The 23479-nt window shown below is 46.7% G+C and overlaps 1 protein-coding gene across 10 annotated transcripts in view; it reads left to right on the top strand.

Moving 5' to 3' along the window:
- The window catches only part of IL1RAPL2 (interleukin 1 receptor accessory protein like 2), a 344696-nt gene that overhangs the window by 58560 nt on the left and 262657 nt on the right, over positions 1–23479 (top strand). For 5 of the 10 annotated variants that reach the window (XM_035325341.1, XM_035325345.1, XM_035325342.1 and 2 more), the window contains one exon: positions 594–677. The exons of the other annotated variants lie outside the window; for them this stretch is intronic. In XM_035325341.1, the coding sequence (XP_035181232.1) occupies positions 594–677 (84 nt within the window). The remainder of the gene's footprint in view (positions 1–593; positions 678–23479) is intronic. 10 annotated transcript variants of the gene reach the window in all.

Here is a 23479-nt window from a genome sequence, read left to right as displayed (position 1 = left end):
TCTGGGCTTTGAGGACAGGAGATGCAATTAGCATGTCCGGCATATTTTCTTTTATACATTCTCAAAATTGCAATTCTTTTAGGAACACTGAGGAGTCATTAAATTGGGACTCGCTTCTTACATTGTAAAATACCTTTGCTTTCTGAGCATCAGAAGAAATGGCTTGCCCTAGCTGCTGCTCTGGCAGTCTATTTGAATTCAGCTGTGGTGTCACAAGTGCAAGCACAAAATCCCGTTGAAGTGTGCCACAAACATTAAGGGTAGCTTTGCAAAGCTCTTGAGACTTGGAGCTTTTGCCAAAGGACAGGTGTCAGCCCTCAATTTGTCTTTCAGACAAGCTTTGAGAGGCTTGTAGGTGGGTGAGGGGGGTATTTACATAAACTTAAGGAGCTTCTCGTTGTGTACCGAAAACAATGTGTGCATGGCACTTCAAAGTTTACCAACATTTATTTCTAGCACCTTGCCACTCTGACTAACGGCACAGCCAGCCCACACTGCAATCTGGCTACCTGGATGAGGGCTGCATCTGAGGAGGAAAGAGCCAGAACACGAGGGGCACATGGTTTCAGGTTTGCCTATGTCTGTGTGTGCAGGTCCACGAGACTACACTGAGACACTTTTCCCTGCTAGAGACAACTGGAGACTTTCCTGGGATGCTGGAGAGCAGCTGGGCGGTGGTAAGATCAACGGCTGTATGTCCTTTTCCTCCACATCCCATATTAGTCGTCTTGTCTGCTGGCTCGTGTTCATGTGTGGATGTACATTTATTCCTTGCTGGGCCAAAAAAAAAGGTGTATTTGTTTTTGTTCCAGTAAGAAGTGCCGAAATTTGAAGGTTTTGCAGGCTAGGAAGCAGGTCTGCTGATGGGAATTTATTGGGATTATTGCACACTGGGAACAAATAACCAGAAAAGGGAAAAGGAGGGAGCAGGGAAAAGAGTGAACACCCTGATTTTGCTCATCCATTAATGCTGCTGAGGAGCTGTGTGACCAGCTTGCCAGCTCCTGCAAGAAGAGAGAACGACCTTTGTTTGGCTCTCCGAGATTCCTTTTAATAAAAAAAAAGTTGCGTAGATGAATAAGTAAACTTTTGGTAACATTTGTCCTGTGTAAACAACAAAATGAAAATAAGGTTTTGGTTGTGAATTAGTTAACTTTTTCCAAACGTTTCCCATCTCTGTGTAAAAAACCAAAAAGCCAGATTTCACCAGGGCATTCAGGTTTTGCAGAGCCCAAGGAAGACACCCCCAAACCTTGTTCTTCCAGACCTCGGTCTCTCCAGTAACCTGCCTTTAAAAGCCACTGTTTGCCAACAGCGAGCACAAATGTACAACAGTTACTGTCCTAATTACAGACAGAAACTGTTGTCTTAGATGCTGCTGTATGGAAACTGTCAAACGCTGACATTTAATGGCAGCCATGGGAGCTGGCGATCTGCTGTTTTGGAGGGGATTTTAGAAATACTCCATAAAAAGTAAGTTTAAGCTCTGTTACTGCTATAAGCATAATGTTTAAAAAGATCTTCATTGAGAAACAGAATATCCTACAATACAACTTAAAAAGTCCAAATCCACAGTAGGGATGAGATGTGGCATCACTTGCCTGTTTCTGTAGGGTTATTACCAGCAAAGGAAGTTTGGAACAAACCCCGTTAAGATTTCTGCTCGTGTCCGTAGGGCTGCAAGCCTGGCGTGTAGCCATTAATTTACCAATTTCGAGAGGATTTTTATCTAATAAAAAGAGAGGTGAGTAAGAGCTTGCACTTCATTGCAGACGCAGATGTAGTTATGACAACATCATCCGCAGCCTCGGTGCTCAGCGGAGAGGAAGAGACGCGCAGAGCTCTGCTCACCCAGCATCCCGGTGACCCTGCTTTCCTGTGCTGGCCAGGTTGAATCTGGCAGCATTGGTCCAAGGTTTATGGGCATGGCTCCTCGCTTGGCTAAGGAGGGTGTGCCAAAGTCTGGGGAGTGTTAGGGAAAGGAGTGAAAGGAATGGAGGATAAAGGAGGAGCCTGTGCCTGCTGCAGGTGGTGCTTGCCGGGCAGTCACAGCTGGAGGTGGTTCCTCTCTGGGTGCAGGAGGGCTTGGATCTGCTGGGCTGCCTCAGTGCTGTGGGATGACATGGGATCAGGGCTGTGGGCTGCCACGGAGGGATGTCAGAGTGCCAGGGGGCCTTGGCATCGGGCAGGTCTCAGCGGACAGGCGCAGTGCGGAGCAAGGGGGAGTGAGGTGCTGGGAGCCAGCCGCAGAATGGTGATGCGATGCTCTGTGCAGGCTGCCTGCCTGGTCGTGTACCTCTGCCTGCTGTTTCTACCTTGGGTTGGTTTGGCTTGGAAACAGGCTTCTAAGGCAGTCTGTGAGCATAAAGCTGCCGTGGGGGTGGGGGGTACAGGGAGTCTGGAATTGCCTGGAGCAGAGAGGGGAGAGGACAGGTCCAGGTGTCAGGGCCAAGGTGTGCCCTGGGACAGGCAAGTCCTGGATCCAGGTGGCTGGGAGAGGCCTCCTCTGTCCGGGAGGATGCTGAGATGGTCAGGAAGGAGAAAACTGCAGGGGGTGGAGAGAGAATTTAATCCCATTTCTTCCTCTTTGCTAGAGGATAATTAAATTAAGGAGATCGGCTAAGGTATTGGGAGTTGCCTCAGAAGAGGTGCTGGGGCTGTTGTGCCCTGCGCTTTGTGACTGAGCTCAGCACAGGGCAGCTGCAGGAGAAGTCTCACCCCTTCGGGGGCTGCGGAGGGTCAAGGTTGTCAGTGGGCAACTGCTGCCAAAGACACGTTTGTTACACATGTGGTTCACCTGTGACACTGCGAAGGCCTGTCTGTGACGGGCTGCCTTTAGAGGAGCCAGCTTCAGCCTCGTGCTTTGTATCCTGGGGGCTCTGGCTGACGGCAGCGCGTGCTGTGTGCATGCACGTGCTTGGTGTGCAGCCGCGTTCAGGGGCTGACACTCGAATCGCCGCTTCTGGTCTTGGAGATCTGGTGAGCCGTCAGTTGAGCACAGGAGAGGTATGTGCTTCCCCTCCTCTCAAAGCAGTTGTGGTGGTCTACATTTGCACTACAAAAACCTTACTGACCTCCAGCTTGGAGCTTGGCACAGGGTCGGAGGTGTAGCCGAAGGGCTGCAGAGGGAAACGGGGTTTGGGGAAACCAGCTTGGGGCTTGCTGGGGAAGGAGGGCTGGTGTTTGCTGGCGCCAGTCTTGTGAATGCTCACGTTGCATAAAATACACACGTTGGTGGTGAGGGGTAGATAAAGACATCTTGAATTCTCCTTTAAAAATGTGTCAGTTGTCAGAACAGTGGGGTTAGCATGCTAATTCCTTCCTAATAGAAAAAGGATTGGGGTAATTCAGTTTTAATCAAGATTATGGCGTTGTTTAGACATCTTAATACATTTTCCCATGCTTTTAAAAAAAAATCGAGCTGTGTGGGCTGCAATAGCTCTGAAACGCAGCCAACTGGCAGGCCGTAAACTAACTTAGCACACTAATTTTATAAAGCTAAAATAATAGAAATCCTGGGAAAAGCAGCGTTCTGCGTGCACATCTTGAGATCTGCGGCGTGTGCGCGCTCCTGCTCGCGGTGGGGGAGGTATTTGTCAGAGCACACCTGCCTGCCTTCCCAATCGGCTCACGGGGGGGTTGGTTTCCAGCGAGATCTCTGTCCGCCCATCCGGCAGGCCCCGCGGTTGCCATTTTCCTGTCAGTGCTGAAGACGCAGGCTCCACCTGCCCTCAGTTAAAACAAGCACGTGTTTTTAGTTTAATCTGCAGGTCCTGATGCTTACAGGTATTCCATAAATTTTCTTGCTCTGACAAGGGTTTGACCTTTTTAGGTGCAGATCATTCCTGCCTTTATTGCAAACCACCTTTTGCGTTCTTCTCTCCAGTGTTTCTGGAGTTTTATTTGTGTGCTAACGACGTCCACGCAGGTCTTGACCGCGCTGATTTGTTTGGGTATGCGCGTTCAGCAGGAACCCTGCCTCTCCCTCGAGAAGAGGTAAGGTGGGGAGGAAATCCCGTGCCTCTTCAGGGGGATCTCGGCAGGTGTAATAAGAACTTGTGATTTGTGTCCAACGTAGGTGACAAGAGCTGACATCTCAGGGCTAGTTGTAGATGCTAAGGGGCTATGTAAAACTTGCTTCTGATCTTTTGTGGGTTTCCCTCGGCTAGATCAAAAGTGAAGTTGTTAATTCAGTTGATCAAACCTTCGGTCCCTTTTTACACTACAATTATTGGATTAAACGTCTTCTTAATTAGCTCAGATCTCTACCTTTTCCTTCTGCAAGGCACTGCAAAAGCTGGACCTGTAACATTTGCCTGTTTTAATGAAGCTTCAGCTAATGCCGACCAGGACAGGACTGCTGAAAGAGCCATAAGGAAGGGGGGTACTTATTATGTGCAGTCACTTCGTATTTAATGACAAAACCTGGCTGTAGGCTTTAGTATGCAGAGGGTTGTCAGGTCTGGACTGTGGCTGCCCTTACATTTTTAGCCTCTTCCCAATATTGACGTGTTGCTTTTTCTGGTTGGTTTCCTCTCTTTAATTTTCTCAGCCAGTGGACGTTTGTGTTGTGTGTTCTTTGCCTGAATTCGGAAGGAGCTGCAGGGCTGGGTCTGGTTCCCTTCCCATGCTTTGTGCTGGAGCCGATCCCATTTCTGTTCCTCTGACTCTCCTGTGCTAAGAAATCATCAGTACCCTAATGAGGTGAACAAGGGAGGGTTTTGTCATCCATCTGCAGCGCTGAAATTCAGATCCCCCTGGGGCTCGTTTCTTACCAGCGTGCAACTCGTCTAAACCGTAACAGGCGGCGTGGCTGCGTGGAGGACTGCGGGGTCTGGCCCTAAACCATAGTGGGCGTTCATCTGCAGTGGTGGCAGGAGCGGAGGCTCCTGAGAGCCAGGGGCTGAGCCTCAGTGCCAGGGTCAGAGGGTGAAAGGACAGGGGGATGTACGAAGTAGTCCTGGAGGCTCTTCCGGAGAGAAAAGGCACAAAGCCCCAGGTCCTGCTCCTGGAATGGTTTTGCAGCCTCGCTGAAGCCAAAGGGAAACTTGAAAAGTTTAGGATTCCGACTGACGGGTAGGGCTGGTGCTGGTTATTGCACATACAGGGTTTCAAGATGTGTGGCTTGTTTGGCAGCTTGTTGTTAAGGACGGAGCAGGTAATACGTTCCTGTGCCTAGTTAATGTAAAGCTGGAGGCAGTGTGCAGCGTGGCCAGTTTCTGTTTCATTTTGGTTTAAATTTTTATGTTTTATTTTTCAACTCGAGCGCTGTCGGATGATGCATTATCCGCACCTGGATGCTCCCTGCTCAGCGTGCAGGTTATCTCCGCCGTGACAGCTCTGCATCTTCAGTGTCAGATAGCTGCTCCGGAGTCGGGGGAGATTTACAGATTCTATTATGTTTCCATTGAACAGCTCTTAATCTGGGCAGAGGAAAACATGCTCCGACCAGTGCATTTTATCCCTCGACTTTAGCGTTAGAAGCCTTTTTGGCAGGGTTGGACGTGGTGTTACAAACAGTCCAGCACCAGCTCGGTTTCCAACACTAAAAAACGTAACCCCGTGGATGCTGGAGGTAGCGATTGCTCGCACACGCAGGCGTGCCTCTATCTGGATAAAGACGAGCAGTGGCACTGATCGAAGGTCTTTGCGTAACGCTGAGGATATCTCACAGGTCACTTGATGTTGTTTCTGCTTGTGTCTTGCATCCACGTATTACACCCTCCGTGTAAAGCACTAGTTCACAGTCTGAATACAGAAGCTGTCCTCAGCCCCTCGTTTTGGCAGCTTTATTCCTGACATCACGGTTCCTTTAATTATTAAGGATTGTATGCGTGAGGAAATGTAACTGCTCCGTGCATGAAAAATGACATTTGTTTTGCTTGTATGATTTTGCAAACAGAGTTCCTGCATTATTTAGCCTCTTTTGAGCAGAATAACACGGGATGCCTTCCCTTGACCTGCAAGGAATAGCGATGGCACTGCTCTGTATGTGTAGCACCCTGTTATAATTAGCAGTGCTTCTTTCCTCTTTTAGTTTTAGGCAGTATAATATAAATTACCAGTAAGTAGGCAGGAGCATACCAACGCCTGCGAGAATGTTGTGCTGTGAATGTGAATGGTCCCTCTGGGTTTCTGCTTTTTTTTCCCCCCCTCTATTGCTCAGCTTTCTCCCACCAGCTGCTTTGACCTTGTATCTACCTTCAGACTCACACTTCTTACTACCTTTTTTCAATTGATCCCCGCTGTTAGTGCTCTGAATGTCATTGACTCAACATCGTGGTTATTCGTACAGCTCAGCAGTTCCACCTTGTTTCAGCTGCCGAAGTCTATCTCTTATCTCTCCCCTTTTTGTTCGTTAAAGAGAAAGGAAGGGAGAAGGGGAGTTGGATCCAGCACTGGGAAGTGTACAGTTTGATTTGATTCTGTTGGCAGAGGGCTCTTCCTTACGTACAGATGTAGGTCATGAAAATGTACAATCAGCTTACACTTGTATCCACACGCTGCCAGGAAATAATCTTGCTTAGCATCACTTTGTGGGGCTTGGGGTCTTTCTGAACCTTCTAATCCCTGCTGATATTTAAATAACACGCTGTGGTCACCATTTGGCTTAATTCCTGGAGGAGGGGTGGAATACACGGACATAAAGCATGGAAACGTGCGCGCTCACCCACGTGCACAACGTGCGTACTCCACATGCCGAATGATTTCGGTTTGCAGGCTGTGAGCTAAACCCGGGGCTGTGCAGATGCAGCTCCCTGGCCAGAGGTGCTCCCGCTCTGGGGTTGCTGTGTTGCTGGGAAAGCTGAATTACTGCAGTGCTGATTTGCCGCGCTATTTTTAGTTGGAAATTTTGTCCTGAAACTAGGAGAACTGTCATAATCGTCCCGTTTCTGCAAGTCAAGCTCAGAGAGTTTGCTGCTTCCCATACTAGAGGAGGACAGGTGAGGTTTTTCCTCAGCTCGCCAGGTTGCTGGCCAAAAGGGGGCTGCCCTGCCGTTTGAAATCAGCTTTGAAGAGCTGCTCAGGGAATCGCGTGAAGAAAATTTCTCAATCTAGAGCATCCAGCAGCTGTACACCCTACTGTCAATGCCCATGTGAAGCTGCCTTCTCTGTGAAGCTGTGAACCCAAGGAAGATGTAGAAACCCTACAGGCCAGGGCTGTGCTTGGACTTCTTCTGGGAGAGGAGCTATTTGTGAAGCTTACCAGAGTCGAAGGGAGCATTGTTGGCCCGAGTTCCTCTCTTGCTTGCCATCTCTGGGGTGGAACTACGAATACAATATTCCTCCCCTAGTTGCCCTGTGTTTTAAGCAACCATCTGTTTTTCTCCCTCAGCTGTGGTACGGACACAGGGCATGCCTCTGCCTACCTTTGGTGGAATACTTCCTTCCTGAGTGAGGTACCCAGAACGTGTTCCAAGCACAGGTTGGAAACGTTCCGAATTAAGCACCAGTCCAGTGCTGACTTGCTCCGGTAGGCAGCCTGGTGGCAAAAAGTGAGAACGATGTGCCTGGGAGGCCCCAGCACTGACCCCTGGCAGGGCCTGGCTTTGCGGGACTCGCTGTTGATCACACGATTGTTGATCACGATTGTTCGTATTGTACGATTGATCTCTGTTGATCACGATTGTACGTATCAACACAAGTACACCACCTGTAGCCATATGTTTGTCTTTAATATAACGCACAGAAAAAATGTGATTGCCTTATTCAGAGAAGATGGCCTTTGATCTAACAAAGCACGTAAGTAGATCCAGCTCATGATGCAACAAATGGAAATGTTTAAACACCAGCCCCTGTGGGTGTGTAGTCTGATGGCAGCATGCAGTTAGCACTGCTGGTTGTTTTCGGAGGGGAAGTCAGGAACAGGAGCAGTATTCACAGGAAGAGGCCGGGTTCTGACTCGTGAACGCCAATTTCAGACGCACAGCAGGCTTTCCAGATTAGAATCTGGTCCACACAATGGTATCGTTATGAATTTATATTAAAAGTCCTTTCCACTGGCATGAGGAATTACTACTGCAATAACACCCACTCTATTATTAATAATAATTGAAATGCTTGAAAAAAGAAAATACTAGCTAATATTTAAACTCCTTATTATCAAATCAAAGTTTCGTAGATAAAATCACTTAATTAAGCTGCATTTCATGTGCTAAGCATCTAGATCAGTATTCAATAGAGGTAAATAATGTTCCTATGATTTCTAATACCAGCCAGCGTACTCGCTTCTGGAGTATTAGTACAATAAGCAGCATTTTTGGAATGCTGCTTCTGTAGCCAGAAACTGATCTGCCGTGCAGCTGAACAAGGATTCTTAACTTAAAGCAAATGATCAGTTACAGAAAACCCCTGACAGCCTCCAAGTGTTGTTTTGTGAATCGGGGTTTCCCTGGTCCTCTGAAGTTAGTTGTGTATGGCCATGGATGTTGATGCTTGGAAGTTTGGAGCCAAGCGAGTCATTCCGATCCATTGGAAGCGAACAGAAATTTCTCCTTTCCGTACGACTCCAGTGAGCGTCCTGCTTTGCACTGAGAACTGTTCAGAGAGGTAACTCATGTCACCGCAGTAAGCGCTCGGCAGCCTCCTTCATTTTTCATTGCTGCCTGAAGGACGTTTGGGGCTGGAGATGCTGTTAGCCTGCACAATTCTCCCCGGAGAAAGTGAGATGATTCAGTGGGCCGCCTTATTGAACTGTTCCTCGGTCATAAATACGAAGAAATGATGTTTAAAAGATGTTAAAGCTCTGACACACAGACAAAAGAGAAGTCGGTTCTACCGATGACGAGGAGTTGGTCCTAAAAATCCTCCATCACCCAGGTAGACCTGCAGATGGGTGATCTGGGAGGAACAAATTGTTCTATTTCTCAGCCCTGCTGTGTGCACCTGCCCAGAAATTCACTTCAGGATTTGGACTCGCTGAAATCTGGGATGTATTTCAGGTTATTAACTTGTATTTTCTGCATATGGAGAGAAAAGAAAAGCTTTGGCAGCAATGCAAGAGGGATTTGTTTGGATGATTGCAGTGCTCTTTGTGGTATCCCAATAATTAGAGAAAATCATTATATGAATTGCATTTTGAAAAGAGAGGTAGGTTTCTGAGCACTTAAATCCCATTGATTTCCCGTGGAACGTGCCCTCACAAATCACCTAGGTGCTTTTTGATCCTTTGCCCCGTCCCCTTTCCTACGCAGAGCTCCCTAATGGAGTCCAGGTACAAATGTCGTCGCTGGTCTTTAACGCTGTTAATTAGATCCACTTCAGAAAATAACTCCTTTTTATTAGATGATTATGATTTTCTAGTAAATAGTTATTTAAGAGAGCATAACTAATGTGGCTGTTTGTTTACAGAGAACTGATGACAAGGTAAGGACTCAGTAGGAGTACAGGACTGCTCCTTGTAGTACCCACTGAGCACCTACCACAAGGTGTGCCTACTCCTGGTAGTGCATGGCTGGCTTGTAAATTTAATCACTGTAAATCACAAATGTAGGGGAGAAAAAGTGATTTATACCAAATACTGCTAGTTCTCCAGTGCTTGGAGGCTATTTTAGTCTGGAACTGTGTACGTGTGGTTTCTGAGAGAGCTGATAAAATGACTATGCTAGAGAGAGCCTCCACAGAAGGCGCTCCTAATTACCAACTTTGAAAGAAGGTACCTAAACGATCACACTGATAAATTTTATGCTAATGGATTTTTCGGCCAGCTAATTAGGGAAAAAAAAAAAAAAGTACAAATGGCTGTTGGAATAATTGTTGAGCACCTTTCCATATCAAGCCTTGCAGTTTGCAGAAGGGTGAGGGAGTTTGAAGGATTAAATTCCCGTTTCAGCGCAAGGATTGGCGGGGTGCAGCACTTCCTGAAGTGCTGTGCTTGCAAGGCTGTGCTTGCTGATGGAAATGATTCCTGATTTATCTGGCCTCCAGGATTTTTCAGTCATTAGTCCTAGGCCTGGATCAGGACAAAACCCTGTGATCCAAATGCTGAAAACTTGAGAGAATCTGGACCGTGATAAATATTTTGCAGCTGGCTCCCTCTGCTTATGAATGAGCTCCACTAGAAAATCTGGCTCCCACAATTAAGTGATTTAGAGACCTAATTGCAAGGCAAAAGGGAATGGTAAGCTCCTATTTCTGTGGCAACCAAGGTAATTTTAGATCCTGAATCCAAATGATGGAGCATATGGAAATTAGGGATCCAGACTCGGGCGTTCAGTGAGCTTTGCACAGCAACAACAACCAAAACCAAAAAGCAGAGGTGGAGAGCAGCTCACCCACAAGATGGGAGGAAGGCTGAACTGATGGTCACCGATATTGGTGCAGTGCGAGGCTGTGCAACTGCAGCGGGTGTCCTGGCTGTGAGAGTGAGTTAGTTATGGCTCTGGAGGGCAAATCCTGATTTGGGTGGGGAGGAGCAATACAGGAAGGAGAGAGGAAGAAGGTTTGGGGGTTCTCTGCTGTCAGGTGCTGAGGAGCAAGCCCCCTGCTCGGGGCAGAGGTGATGGGGAGCAGCAGGCATGCTGGTAGTTGGGTACTTGGCCACTCGCTCATTCTGTTGATTTTCTTTGCTGTACAGTTGTGTAACACGTCAGGGAGCAGAAGGCGCTGAAGGGTGTGTAGGAGCAGAATGGCTCCTGCCAGGAGCACAGATGGTTGGAGAACAAGCCACCCTCAGCAGCCACACTTTTTTTTTTTTTTTCAGTTTTGCTTTCAAACCGCAGTATTAAATTGGGAATAGTTTAAACAGAAATAATTTGATCCCTCCCCCTCCTCCCTAGGGTCTGGGTATGAGTGTGGTCCCCGGGCACGTGGCGTTTTGTCAAAGAGCAGCTCTGGGAGGCGTGCTGGGGCTGTCTCCGGAGGGCTGCGAGGGCCTGGCTGCTGGTGGCTGCTCCTGGCAGCTGCTGCTCCCAGCAGGGGCAAGTCCGATCTGCTGGGGTTGTCTGGGTAGCTGGGGAGGTTGCTCTTGCAGCTTTTGGTGGAGGTTCCCATAGTCCCAAGAAACCACCTAGCTCCTCTCTCCTTCCCCAGGTGGTGTGGCCATGGCACAAAGCTTTGGACTGCCACCAGGTAAGACAGCATTAGAAAAGACGAAGCTTGGACTCTTTCCATCCTATGGGAGCCAGGAGAGCCAGATCTGTGAGGGCAAGGCCTGTGACCACTCGTGGAAAGAAATGGAAGGGAAGGAGAAGCAGCAGTGGCAGTGGCTCACTTTGCCAGTGGAGCAAGCAAAAGGTGTTGGGGGGTGAGGGGGGCGTGAGGATGTGCAGGTCAGCACCTGAGGCACTAGCACGGGGTCTTCCTAGTGGAAAAGGGCTGTTACGTGCTCATGGAAGGTCAAATTCAACGTGGTCATCGCCTCAAAGAATAACTTTTCCTGTCCTTTGCCAGATGTTTTTGTGCAGGTTGATTTTCCATTAGCACCGAGGAGATGGAGGTGGTGGTACCCCACAGGCTTCTCCGGGAGGTGTTGGTGCATGGCTGCTGTACATAAAGCATCTTGGACTAAGTACGATGGATGCCTCAGCTAAAAGGAAATGCTCTTATATAAAACATGCAGCTAAACATGTTATTTTTGTACAGGAAACTATACATGCACGCATTTGCATATGTGTATAAAATTGTAAACGTTTGAATTTTCTTGGCCAAGAACATTTCTCTATTGCATTTGTGGTGTTAGACTGAGTAATCACAAGGTCTGATGAGGAGCTGCGACTCTGATCTTCTCCTTGTAGTTCTGTCCCTGCTTTCCAGTGCTCCTTTGGCTCAGCCCCGGCGCTGAGCAAGGCTCTCCTCTGCAGAGTCACCTGCTGGGACAGCCCAGGCTTTGCCTTCAGACTTGTTCCTGCAGTAAGCTGCTTGTGGGATCGGGTTTGTTTGTGGGTTTGGATGCCTGCAGATGGCAGTATCACGTCCCTGTGTGTGCGAGCAGGCTGGGACTGCTGTCCTGTGCAGCTCTGGGCAAGGCAGAGCTGCAGAGCCATGGGCCAGCCTCCGATGTATCCTTCCTTCACCGCCGCCTCCGGCGTGGTCGTGGGGTGCCCTTAGAGCTTCTGTGCCCCTCTCTTGGTCTCTGCCCTTCTCACAAGGTTGTGTGCTTCGCCTCGGCCCCCTGGGATGGCAGCTGGTGGGTGATGGCAAAGCAGCAGCCGCAGGTCCTGGGGGCGAGGGCTGGAGGTGCCCTGGTGAGACAGCGGCTCCCTTCCCTCCTCTCTTGGTGCTGCTCGCGATGAGCAGTGCCTTAGGAGGGTGACGGAGAGAGGAGAGTGGAAATGTGCCGTTCCTTGGAGGGGGCAGGGTTGGGCAGACAGTCTGAGCATCGACTCCAGCGGTGGTGGTGGGATTGTGCAGGGTGGGAGGACACCCTCCTGGCGCAGGGGGCAGGGAGCTGCCGACAAATAAGGCAGACAGCAAGGCACTGCGGCTGGGCTTAGGGGTTAGTTCTGCATAGCCTTCATTCCAGTGCGCTGGGACTTAAATTAAAAAAAGAAAGCCTCATTGACCTTGGGTGTGGGGTGCCGAGGTCACATCCAGCCCCAGGGCTGGAGCCGGGCACAATGATGACATTGCTGAGCTGGGCTCGGAAAAACTTGCCGCTGTCACAGCCTGGAAGAGCTATTCACAAATCACTTGGGGCTGGCGTTGCCGTTGCACCTCTCCTGATGCTACTGAACTTATCCAACACATTTTGGGGTTAGAGGAGGAGGTGGAGTCCCAGGAAATTCCCTTCTAGGGAATGAAGTGAGAGGAAAGGATATACCCACGCTCTTCCCTTAGCATGGCGTGGAGTCCCTTCCCGCAGCTCCTGGGCACCCCATTGCCCTGCCAGGAGTCCTTCCCCAGCTCTAGAAGGAGACCGGGGGGACACTCAGAGGGAATAGCTGAACTCGCTTTGGCACAGAGAGCACGTCTAAGTATAAAATGTTCCCTCCTTCCTACCAATGTTAGGAGGTTTCCATTTCAGGAAGGAAGTGTGGGTCTGTTCTGTCATACCCGGGGGTGGGAGAGCCCCGTGGTTAATTAGTGCTGCACGCCTCTGCGCCGCCGCTACAGACTGTAAACAGAGCTGATCAAGTGATGGTGTGGGAGAGGAATTATTTAAAATACATTTTAATAAATTATAAATAACACAGGACTGGCTTCTGTTGAACCAACTCGAGCTAGCCACCCGGTGTTCCTGAGCTTGTGAAACGCAGCACCCTGTCAGCAGTACTCATGGAGTGACTGCGCTGGTGGTCGAATGTTCCCCATCCACGCTGAAATCGGTGTGTGCTAATGAGACCTGAAGTCCCAGCTGGAGGTGGGAAGTTTATTACTGTTCTTGGCACTACGAAGTGGATGGCTCTTATCTAGTATCAAGTGTTCTGCAAAACCAAAATCCAATGGCCTTTTTAGCCTTTGGAGGGGAGGAAGATTTCAAGTCCTGCTCTAACTGCTTGGTTGGTCAGGGATTTGGGGAACAAAGGAAGCTGCTTTAGATAGGGGCTACGCTGCCCTGTCCGAATTGGCAGGGCATGTGCTGTTGTTTGCTTTGTGCAGATTCACAATGGACCTGAAAATAGGAGATAGGAGGAGGGAGGAAAGTCAAAAGCTGTTTGGATGAAGGCAGCCCAGCTGGGATGTGTTGTGCTCCCTCCCTTGGCTGTCCCACAGGGTGCTGATTATGGGACCGTGGAGTTTGGGGCTCTGACCGAAAGGACTGGAGTGTGGCTGGGATTGCCTTAAATGCTGTGCCACCATGAGGACACCGCTGTATTCCTGAACTTAACAATTCTGTTCATCGAAGCAGAGGTGTTGCAGATGAGCACATTGATTCTGTGGGAATTTGTTGTTCTCTTATCCTAACAAAATCGGTATCAGACAATTCAGTACAACTCGCCGAAGATGGGAGAGCCAAGCAAGATCTTTTCCATACGCTTGGACTGCTGAACCACTGCCTGCTTTTCTTGCTTTGAGAGGTACTGGGGAGGTAAAACAAATGCTTTGAGAGGTATCGGGGAGGTAAAACAAATGCTTTGAGAGGTATCGGGGAGGTAGAACAAAGCTCTGCTCTTGCCTCCCGGCAAGTGACCTCAGCCATTTCAGCTGAAACATATGACTCGGAGGAAGTATTTTGCAAAAACAGATGCACAGAAAGTCAATTTCCTATTCATATTTTGTTGTGGCAATTGGTACTTTAAAGAGATGGCAGACTTAAATTAGCTGGAAAAGTGACATCTTTAATTAGGAAAGCCTCTCTGCCAGCACATTGAACAGTTGCCAGTTTCTCAGCATTTAGGGACCATTGATTGCCAACAATGGCAGCTAAACTGCTTCTGGGTAGAAACTAATTGAATTTCCTCAAGTTAAAACGAGGATCTGAAGTTGAAGCAAGACGAACTCCTCTGCTTGCTCTCATTTTACTTACCACTGGGATGTTCTTAGCAGTCCGAGGGCTCTGCTGCATGGTGGCGAGTGGCGCTGCGGGGGGCACAGCTGCACGCGTTCCTCTGGCCCCGGTCATCCTGGGACTCTGCTGCAGAGGAGCAGTGCTGCCGTCCTTTCCTGAGCTCTGCTGTAAATGCTGCTGAACCCCTTGGCCATATGGAGGTCCTGAGGGGTGTGCTGCTGTGGTGGGTTTGTCTTTTTTTTTTTTTTTTTTTTCCTGCTTTTCCCCCAAAGACTTCCTTTATTTTTTTTTTGCCAGTGCTAAATCTGAATATGTTAGGGTTAGTTGCCTAGTTTATGTGGAAGCTAAAAAAGCTTTGCATGAACTGTCAGCCTCAACTCTATGCTTCATCTCCATTTGCTTCCCTTTCCATTTTCAGGGGTTTTAGAGGACGATCTCCACTTGCTTCCTGCGCAGTTAGAAACGCCTCTCTAGCTGAAGTTAAGTACAAGGCTGGTCTCAGGGGAGGGAGTCTGCTGGAGGATGGTCTCATTCTAACCCCATGCAGTGTCTGTTTAGTAAAGCTGTTTGGTTCTGCTAGACTGTTAGTGCTGTAAATACATATATATATATAGGGTTATTGGTCTGTTGCCCATGTAGAATCTAGGTGAAGTCAGAACTTTATTTTTTGATCAAAATGGAATTATTTTTTCAGCCAACCTGCTTTACCCCTATATCTTTTGAGGACTTTGTTGTCCTGTTCAAACATTCAGGGAAGTTTTGCAGAAGGGCAGCCCGTGTGCTGCAGCCTGGCCTTTCCTCCCTGGCAGAAGACAAGCAGCGGGGGAATGGAAAGCTCCTCAGCAGCAGCTGCCAGGGAAGGCTTTATTCGGTGTCCTCAAGAAAGGCAACGTACTTTATGCAAGGCATCAGCTGAGTCCCTGGTGGGCAGTGGCTTCCAGCTGTTGTCTGCTTCAGAAACTTGTCTTTAAAATTTGACCTAATGGTGTGGGGCTGTCCATCAACCCAGCCCCGTCTTATGCCTCTTTATGAAAACAAATGGAACAACAACAACAACAACAAAAGGGGCTGTTGCAATGGGTGAAAAATTGCGAGACGTTTTAAGTTTTAGCAGAAAGAATTCAGATAAATCTTTCACTAGAAAATTTCCTTTTTTGAGCAGCTCAGGGTAAATTATTCAGCTCCCCCCATTACCCTCCGGCATTAGTCCAGAGCAGAAATATTTTGCTTATGAAATGTACATCCTGCTTTCAGAAGTACTGTTATTGTAAGTGCTTTGCTCCTCCTTGCTTCCATTATGAATACAGTGAAGATAAAAAAGAGAGATCCTCGCACCTCTTCTAGGTCCCGTGTCAGGAAACAGTTCTTCCCCCCCTTCCTGGTGGTTGGTGAAACACAGGGACGTTTACAGAAGGGTATCTGTCAGCTCTGGAGATGCTCAGGGAAATTTTTTCATTGCTGTGTAAAAGGACAGCACACATACTGTCTGTATTATCAAGAAAAGATGAAAAGAAAGGAAGGCAAAGGTGTGGGGAAGATGGGTCATTCGCTTCAGATGAGAAGTGTTTTGGGAATGATCTGCGTGAAAAGTGAGAGGGACAAGCTGCTGGGGGCGTGTGGGTAAAACCCAAACAATACCCGAAGCTGGGAAGGTGGAATGAGAGATGGGGAGCCCTGACCTGTCAGGTGGGACTCAAGAGTTTCAGGGCTGCAGAGCGTTGATTTAAATTGAGGATTTTACTGTTTAAGTCTCCATCATCTGCTATAAAGCAGATTTCCAACAGTTGGAGCAAGTAAAACAGCCCCAGATCCTTAATAGAACTACAAAAACTGACAGGCTGAGAAAGGAGGATGCTTTCTCCCTCGCATAAAAGAACTGAGGTTTGTGCACAGAAGCTGTCAAGAGCAGTAATAGTATCAGAAAGCCTGTGGTGCTGCTGGGCGAAGTGTGTCCTCGTGGGCAGGCTCAGCTGTTTGCACTTCCCAATTCTTCATTCTTCTGCTGGTTTCACTTGGGGTGTGCCATGAGATTAACGCTTTGGTGTGGTCAAAGACCTTGGAAATAAAATGGAGCATGGTACAAGTGGTAGTAGGAGGGTGGTTTTGATGAGTGTTTTGCTGTGCTGTGTAAACTTCTGAAGTTCCTCGTGTGATGCCAGTGGGGAGAAGGAAAAACCAATAAACCCAAAGACTGGATGAATTACAGCTGGGGGCTTTAATGTTGAGAAACTGAGAAGGCACTCAGGGCTTTGTGGCCAAGCAACTGTTGGAGTTGGCTGGCGAGGAGATAAAAAGAGCTCTTGCTAGTATTTGCAGTTGAAACTGTTTTGCACAATGCTATTGAAGATTTACTGGTTTCTTTTGCCCGCTGAGTTTTGCCATTTGAAGAGGTAGGATTGGAGGAGGCTTTTAAGAAGCTCGCCCAGACTTGTGAGGTGGGCAATGAGGAGAAATCATCTGTACGGACAGCCCTGGGTCTGTGTGGTCTCCACGTGGGTCTCTGGAAGGAACTTCTTGTTCCTTCCGAGGGTGACACTTTGGGAGGAAGCTTGACTTTGAGACATAGAAGAAGCAGATCCTGTTCAGTGTAAATGCTTTCAATTGTACTAATCTTCTTGTTTAGAAAACTGCTCTTCTTTCGTGCAGATGTGTTTTTATACTCCTTTAAACATTGGTTATTTTTCTCCACCAAATGGTATTAAAGCAAAAACACAGTCAGCTCATCAGGAGGAGTTTAGCAGCAGAAAGTCAAGGAACTTTCAATCAAGAATAGATTTTAATAAGGTCCCAAGATCCCCAATTAATTCTCCTTCTTTATTACTATTTTTAAATACTCATCAATTTCAGGCCACCAATTGCATTGAGTGTCCTTTAAAAATAATTAATACTGCAATCCCTAAGCACTTTCAAGGTAAATAAGTTTTAAAGGTAAACCACAGTAATGGTAAAGAAATAGCAACTGCTATTTGCTACACTTCCTATATATAACTATAGGCCCGTATAGCTAATAAAACATTTCTAGGCGGATCTGGATCGATTTAGAGATTACAGCTGAAGCAGGGGTTGAATTGCAGCTGGATGTTGTTGAAATTGTGCAAGCTCTCTTCTTGACATTTTCTATATTCCAGCTTCCTCTTGCTCTTTTCCTCTTCCCCACGAAATCTTGTATTATCTGCAGGTTTTGAAGACTTTTCTAATCTGGGTTGCTTTTTTTGTTTTGCTCCTTAAATAGAGAGAGAGAAAATTGGAGGGCAATAATTGACAACCAAATTATGGCAGAGTAACAGCAAGAGTTGACTTTGTTCTGTGGAGCTGGATCAGCTGGGCTGCCCTTCTGGCAAAGTACGGCTGAAGGGGGAAGTTACAGATGCTTCAGGTCTAAGCTTATGGGGCGCTACTGGAAGCGGCCTGCTTGCTACACTGGGGAAATCGTTCAAAGCTGATAAGATATTTCTGTCTGCAGAAGTGAATCTTGAGCATCCCCACTTAGCTGGTGTGGCTTGCGCTGAATGTGTGTTCAGCACACGAGCCGAATTCCTTTTAGTGAAGAGAAACGTGAAGTCCTGTTGCTCATTTAACCTCTGACTGCTGGTGGGCATTCAGTCCGTGTGACCAGATTAGCTCCACTCTGAAGTACAGGTGTCTGAATTTCTAAAATGTGTGGGCTTGGTCCTCCCCATCGGGTGTTTCCCTCAGCACACCTGCCCCATTGCATGGCCCTGTTGGGCAGGGATGACTGAGCTGCAGCCGAGCAGTTTGTTCCACTGAAATCATGACCTTTGCTTCACTGCTAGGAGAAACTGAGAGCCAACATTGCAGTATCTTTGGGAAATCCTGTCCTAGAAGTCTGCTGGTGACCCACCATACAGAGAGCTTGGCTGCGAAAAAGCTTCTAACTGCACGTGGCATCTGAAATGTGATAAGTAGGAGTCTGGCTATTAAAAACAGCTATTATGAATGTCTGAGAAGGTACCTTGTACAAAAGATGTGTGCTTTAAGCGTTTGACATCTGAATTATTTGTGGAGTTAATTTGTTGTTTTTCCTGTAAAGTTGCTTTTTGCCTTCTGAGTCTCTTGTACCGAGAGGAGGTTGTGCTACTTGTATATGCGCTGTGACCCAGCGATGCGTGCATTAGAAATTCATCTATAGATGAGCGAGACTGGATTTCTGTATTCTGCAGAACTAAATCAAAGCTCATTTTAATAATGTGATTTGTCTTAAATTTTCAGCTGGGTCTAAACCTTCAGACTTTTCAATCTGCCTTCCAGTCATTATAGACAGATCTCTGTATGAATAATGCATAGCTTTGCTTTAAAAATCAGTCAACACAAACACTTCATTTTCACTTTTTATTGATTCCAGCCTTGGTGGCTGCGTACATCAGAAATTTCACAACTTAAAAATGTGCCTAGCCATACAAACTAGTTATTGATCAAACAAGGTTAACTTGACTCCCTTGATTTTTTTTGTATTGTCTCCTTTTTTGTTTCTATATAGCTAGTAAAAACAATTTCCATTTAGAAACTTCAATTTACAAAAGATTAGGGATTCACTTTCTCTGCAGAGTACTTGTGCATACGGTGTATTCAGTTAAGGAACCAGTTCACAGAAAATTTGAAGCTATCACAGACATTCGTTGTTACAAAAACGCTTAGGTTATGCTTCCCTTCCAACCTGATTCATCTGCTGTTACCTGCTTCTATTTATTCAACGTGAAGTTCAGGTAGAACAGAATACAATGTTTTTTGAGATGGTGAAGAAAATATTTTTTACCTCTACATTTTCAGTAAAATTTTCAGCAGTATTTGTTTTTCCTTTTTCTTTCCCTTCCTTGGTCTATTTTCTTTTCCCTTTGAATTGAAGTGCTGAATTTCTTCAGCACTTTACTTCCCTGGATTGAGGCATTCTGTCATCTTACTTCTCCCTTACTTTTTCCTCTCTGGGTTGGATGTATGAGCGGCCTAAATCCTAACTTGCAGGAAACCTCATGTGGGATAGGTCATTAGGATTAATTACCAGCGTTCTAGCAAGCAAGAGCTGTTTGTAACAAGCTGCTTCCTGTGTGTCATGTTTTGTTTTCCTTGCAGAAGTGGTTGCTTCCCCACGACCGACCAGCAGCACAGCACGTGCACCCCAGGCATTTGCTTTTCTCTTGCACTCTCATTCCACTTGACACCTGCGTGAGCTGGCACTTAAATATGCTCCGTCCAGCCCGGGGCCCTGGTGCTACTGATGAAGCTGGCGATTCAGACAAAAATAGAAGTTGTGCCTGTTGTGGCAATTTCAGCCTTTATTCTGTCGTTTCCTGAGGAGGTCAGTGGCTTCTCCGGAGCCGTCTCAGCAGCGGGCTTTGGGCTGAAGCGATGGGACAGGTGACCCCATGTCCCCACAGATTATGTCTCTTTGGGAATGCCTTCAGCCACAGCAGCTGCAGGGCCCTGATCTTGTGCCCTCTTCGTCGGCTGAGCTGTCTGCCTGGCACACAGCCTGCTAACATGGCCTAGCGGTGGATGTTTTCCTGAATTGCGTATTTACCCTGAGAAACAGAAGCAGCACGGGCGATGCATTTATTCAGAGCCGAGGGAAGGGGCCTTTAGCAGTCTGGCTGGCTGTGCGACATTTCCCTGCTCATGCCTGCCAGGAATTTTATTGCTAAAACAAGGCCTGCAAACTGCTCAAGACCCCTTCTTTGGTAGGGGCAGAAGCCCTTAGGGAGGCCAGCCAGAAGCTGACTGCCTCCATCTTGTGTGCGAGGCAGCGTCCCAGGTGCTTGGGACACTTCTGCCACTTGCTGCCACTGTCATCTATCACGTGTCCTGTGGTCTTCTGAGACCGGGATGAAAGAATCACGTAGGCATCTGATGATATGTACCCTTTGGTAGGGCATCATTTCAGTGGGTAAATTGTTATTTACATTTGGGCCCAGGTAGAATTATTTTTTCCAGAAGCGGGCTCCAAAAGCTGAACATAACTGTGCACAGCCTTCAAAAGACAAAGATGCCCCCATCTTGGTAACCGGGTGAACTATTTATTTGTTCTGGCAAGTTCAAAAAGATGCAAATACAGGGCTGGATCCCAAACATTTAAGAGGGAAAACGTCCATTGCTTCTTCGTACTCAGCCTGCTGAGGTGCTGGGCCTCGTGGAGCCGCTGCCAGTGCCCCCGCAGGCTCTGTGCTGTCCAGGCAATCGTAGAGGTCTCCTAAATTAAAAAGACCTTTTAAAAATCAATATGACAAAAGTAATTAAAAGCAAAGAATAAAGCTTAACATGCTGATTTGATGTAATTCTTCTTAAAATTTACTTCTTAAAATTTCCTTCTTGTCCTTAGCAGTATCAAGCTTGTTGTCCATGTTGAAGAGAAACAGAGCTAACGTTGTATTAGCACCTTTATTAACCTGGCCTTTTCAATCCAACAGCAAAGAGTAGCTTGGGGGAGGGTGTTACAGCTTGTTTTCTAGTCTTGACATCTTGTCCAAATTAATGGCAAAGCACCGCGTACTGTGCAAAGTGAAAATGAGGTTTTGTGGGTGCTGGAGACCTCTGCGCTAAAGCTCCGAAATGAAAATTCTCATTGCTTGAACCCTGTGACCCAGCCTCCTCCTGTGTGTGACCAAGGGGAGGCTGGGAGAAGAGACAAGGAGAATGGGGAAAGAAAAGAGAATTTTCTTTCTCGGACTGCTGTTTGTTATTCCTCAGCTCTATGGAATGCCACTAGGCTTTTTAAAGCATCCGCTATTTGTTACTTGGCAGAGAGAGGCTGATAGTTTGAGACTTGAATTGTCATTTTATGCACAACACGCTGACAGATCAGTGCAAAAACAAACCTACCAGAAATTACACTTAAAAAGATGCATAAGGACACCGAATTAACAGAGAGCTCACAGACTGTATGCTTAATTCAGTGATAAAAGACAAGAAAGAGGGGATTGCTGGAATTGCCTCTTGTATTTGTACTCATTTTATGTACCTTGTGGAATTACTTTCTAGTTCTCTCTTTAAAGGAGTAGGCTTTTCTGAACCTGAGGACTGGGGGAACACCTGATTTTTTAGCTCTTCAGAGGCAGAACAGAAAATCCAGCTATGCAGCTATGCTTGAAAGCAGAGAGCAGTCTCCCCTGTTGAACAAGGTGTCGTGTCAATAATTTGGTATGTGTCTAAATTTGAAAATGAATTTGCTTTTGGGTATGGCAGCACTTTTTCTAGTCTGTGTCCACATGCAGTGGAGGGATTGGTTTTTATTTGTGTGAATGTGGCCTGGGATGTTTGGCCTCGAAGTTGTTTTCCAAATGATCCTTTCCCAACAGGGATCAGCCAATGTGTGTTAGCGGAGAAGGGAGAAAGGTTTCACCAAAACCCGTGGTCAAAGCAGATGTTGCCCTAAGTGGCAAGATAAGGAAGAGTTTTGCCCCTCCTGCTGTTTCTTGGTCCAGCACTTTGTGAACTTGTCAAAATGTTAATTTTAATCTCTGTAGCCACCTGTGCACTTTATTTTAGCTCACTATTTTAAGGAGCAATACTTTTTCTCCGTATCTCTCTGTGAATTAAGTACTAGAAGATTTTTTTTTTCTTTTATTCATGCTCACACTTACTAGTGCAGCTGTTTGCTGTGTAATTCTCAAGTTTTCTTGCTAAATGACTTTCATAATGGTCAGATTGATTGCTTAGGAGTTGAACACTCCCATGGAAATACTCAATCCACCAAACCTCAAATTGAAGCTGTGCTTTAGAGGCAGTTAATTGGGAGTTATTTCTGTTTTCTACAGCCAATAGGTACTATTACTGTTTTTTCATGGAGTGGCACTCAAAGGCTTCAGTTAGGGATGAGGTCCCTCCTATACTAAATGACATCTAGCTATACTGAAAAAATATGGTTCCCATTCCCTGGGCTTTAGAGCTGAAGTTACACATTTACTGTGAAAAAGAAATTTTAAGCAAGCTAGTGCTGAACATTCATTTCTGAAGAGCCAGGGAAAAAAAAATATTGGCCATCCCAACTACTTCTGGATGATGCATTGCCTTGAATTTGAGAAAGAAGAGCTTACCTGCCCCCGTTGTCAAGGGTACGCCAAACTGAGTATTAAAATGAGCAACGTTTTGAAGTCAGGCTGCTGATATACATTAGTGGGCTGTGTACACTGACTTGACGTGTTGACCCTGACTGTTGCAGGGTAACCCTTGGAATATATATGCATGTATTTGAGAGGACTGAGCTTAGCTCTTACATTTCAAGAGGAGAAATCACTGTATCACTGCTTTATCTCTGACCTTGAAAGGTCTTGAATTATTAAATAGCTTCTTAAAGAGTGCAACCTAGTTTCCAAGCTCTGTAACTTTTAAATGGCATAGCCATTGTGAAATTGTGTTCTGGAATCATTTAGGCAATTTTTTCTGCATCACTTAATTACAAAAATGGGATGTTTCTCTTGCTTTAGGATGTTTTATCATCTTAATTAAAAAAAAAATAATTTTGTGTACGCTGCAGTGCTGTGAATTCAGGATAACCAAAGTTGGAACAACTCCTAACACTCTTGCAAAAGTATGTTGAGCAGCTGAAATACTGAGTGAGTTAACTTATGGTACCTGTCTTACTGTGCATACTTAAATGACAGCTATCTAGGTAGCTTTAAATATCACTGGGGTATGAAAGTATTGTTATGCTACTGAGCAGAAATCAGACATCACTGTGAGAACAGGGGAGGGAGCAAACCTGGAACCGCTTAACAAAACCACCTGTGTCTGGGCAGCTTTGACTACGAATGAGAAGATTTTGAAATAATGATATGAAGATGGTGCTTGATTGCTTTGGGTTAGAAGTTTTCACCCAAGAAGCCTTGCACGTTCCTATGGGATGCAGGTGGTGATGACGTGTAGTGTTGGTCCCAGACTTGCCCTTGATGCAGTGAGGCAGAGTCAGGTTTCCAGTTATTTACTGCTCTTTTCTAATATCTCATCTGTTAACACCAAAGAAGTGGTGAGCCCTGAGCCCTAGGTCTGGCCTATTTTACTTTCTCTTGTGCATAAGAGAGAAGTGAATTTTGTAGACAGAAGGACAATCTTGCAGCAGGAAACTTGGTCCAGCCCCCCATC

The sequence above is a fragment of the Oxyura jamaicensis genome, chromosome 4 (assembly GCF_011077185.1).
Source record: "Oxyura jamaicensis isolate SHBP4307 breed ruddy duck chromosome 4, BPBGC_Ojam_1.0, whole genome shotgun sequence".
NCBI classification, from domain to species: Eukaryota; Metazoa; Chordata; class Aves; order Anseriformes; family Anatidae; genus Oxyura; species Oxyura jamaicensis.
The sequence above is the reverse complement of the archived record's forward strand: the minus strand, read 5'-3'. Positions and strand labels throughout refer to the sequence as shown.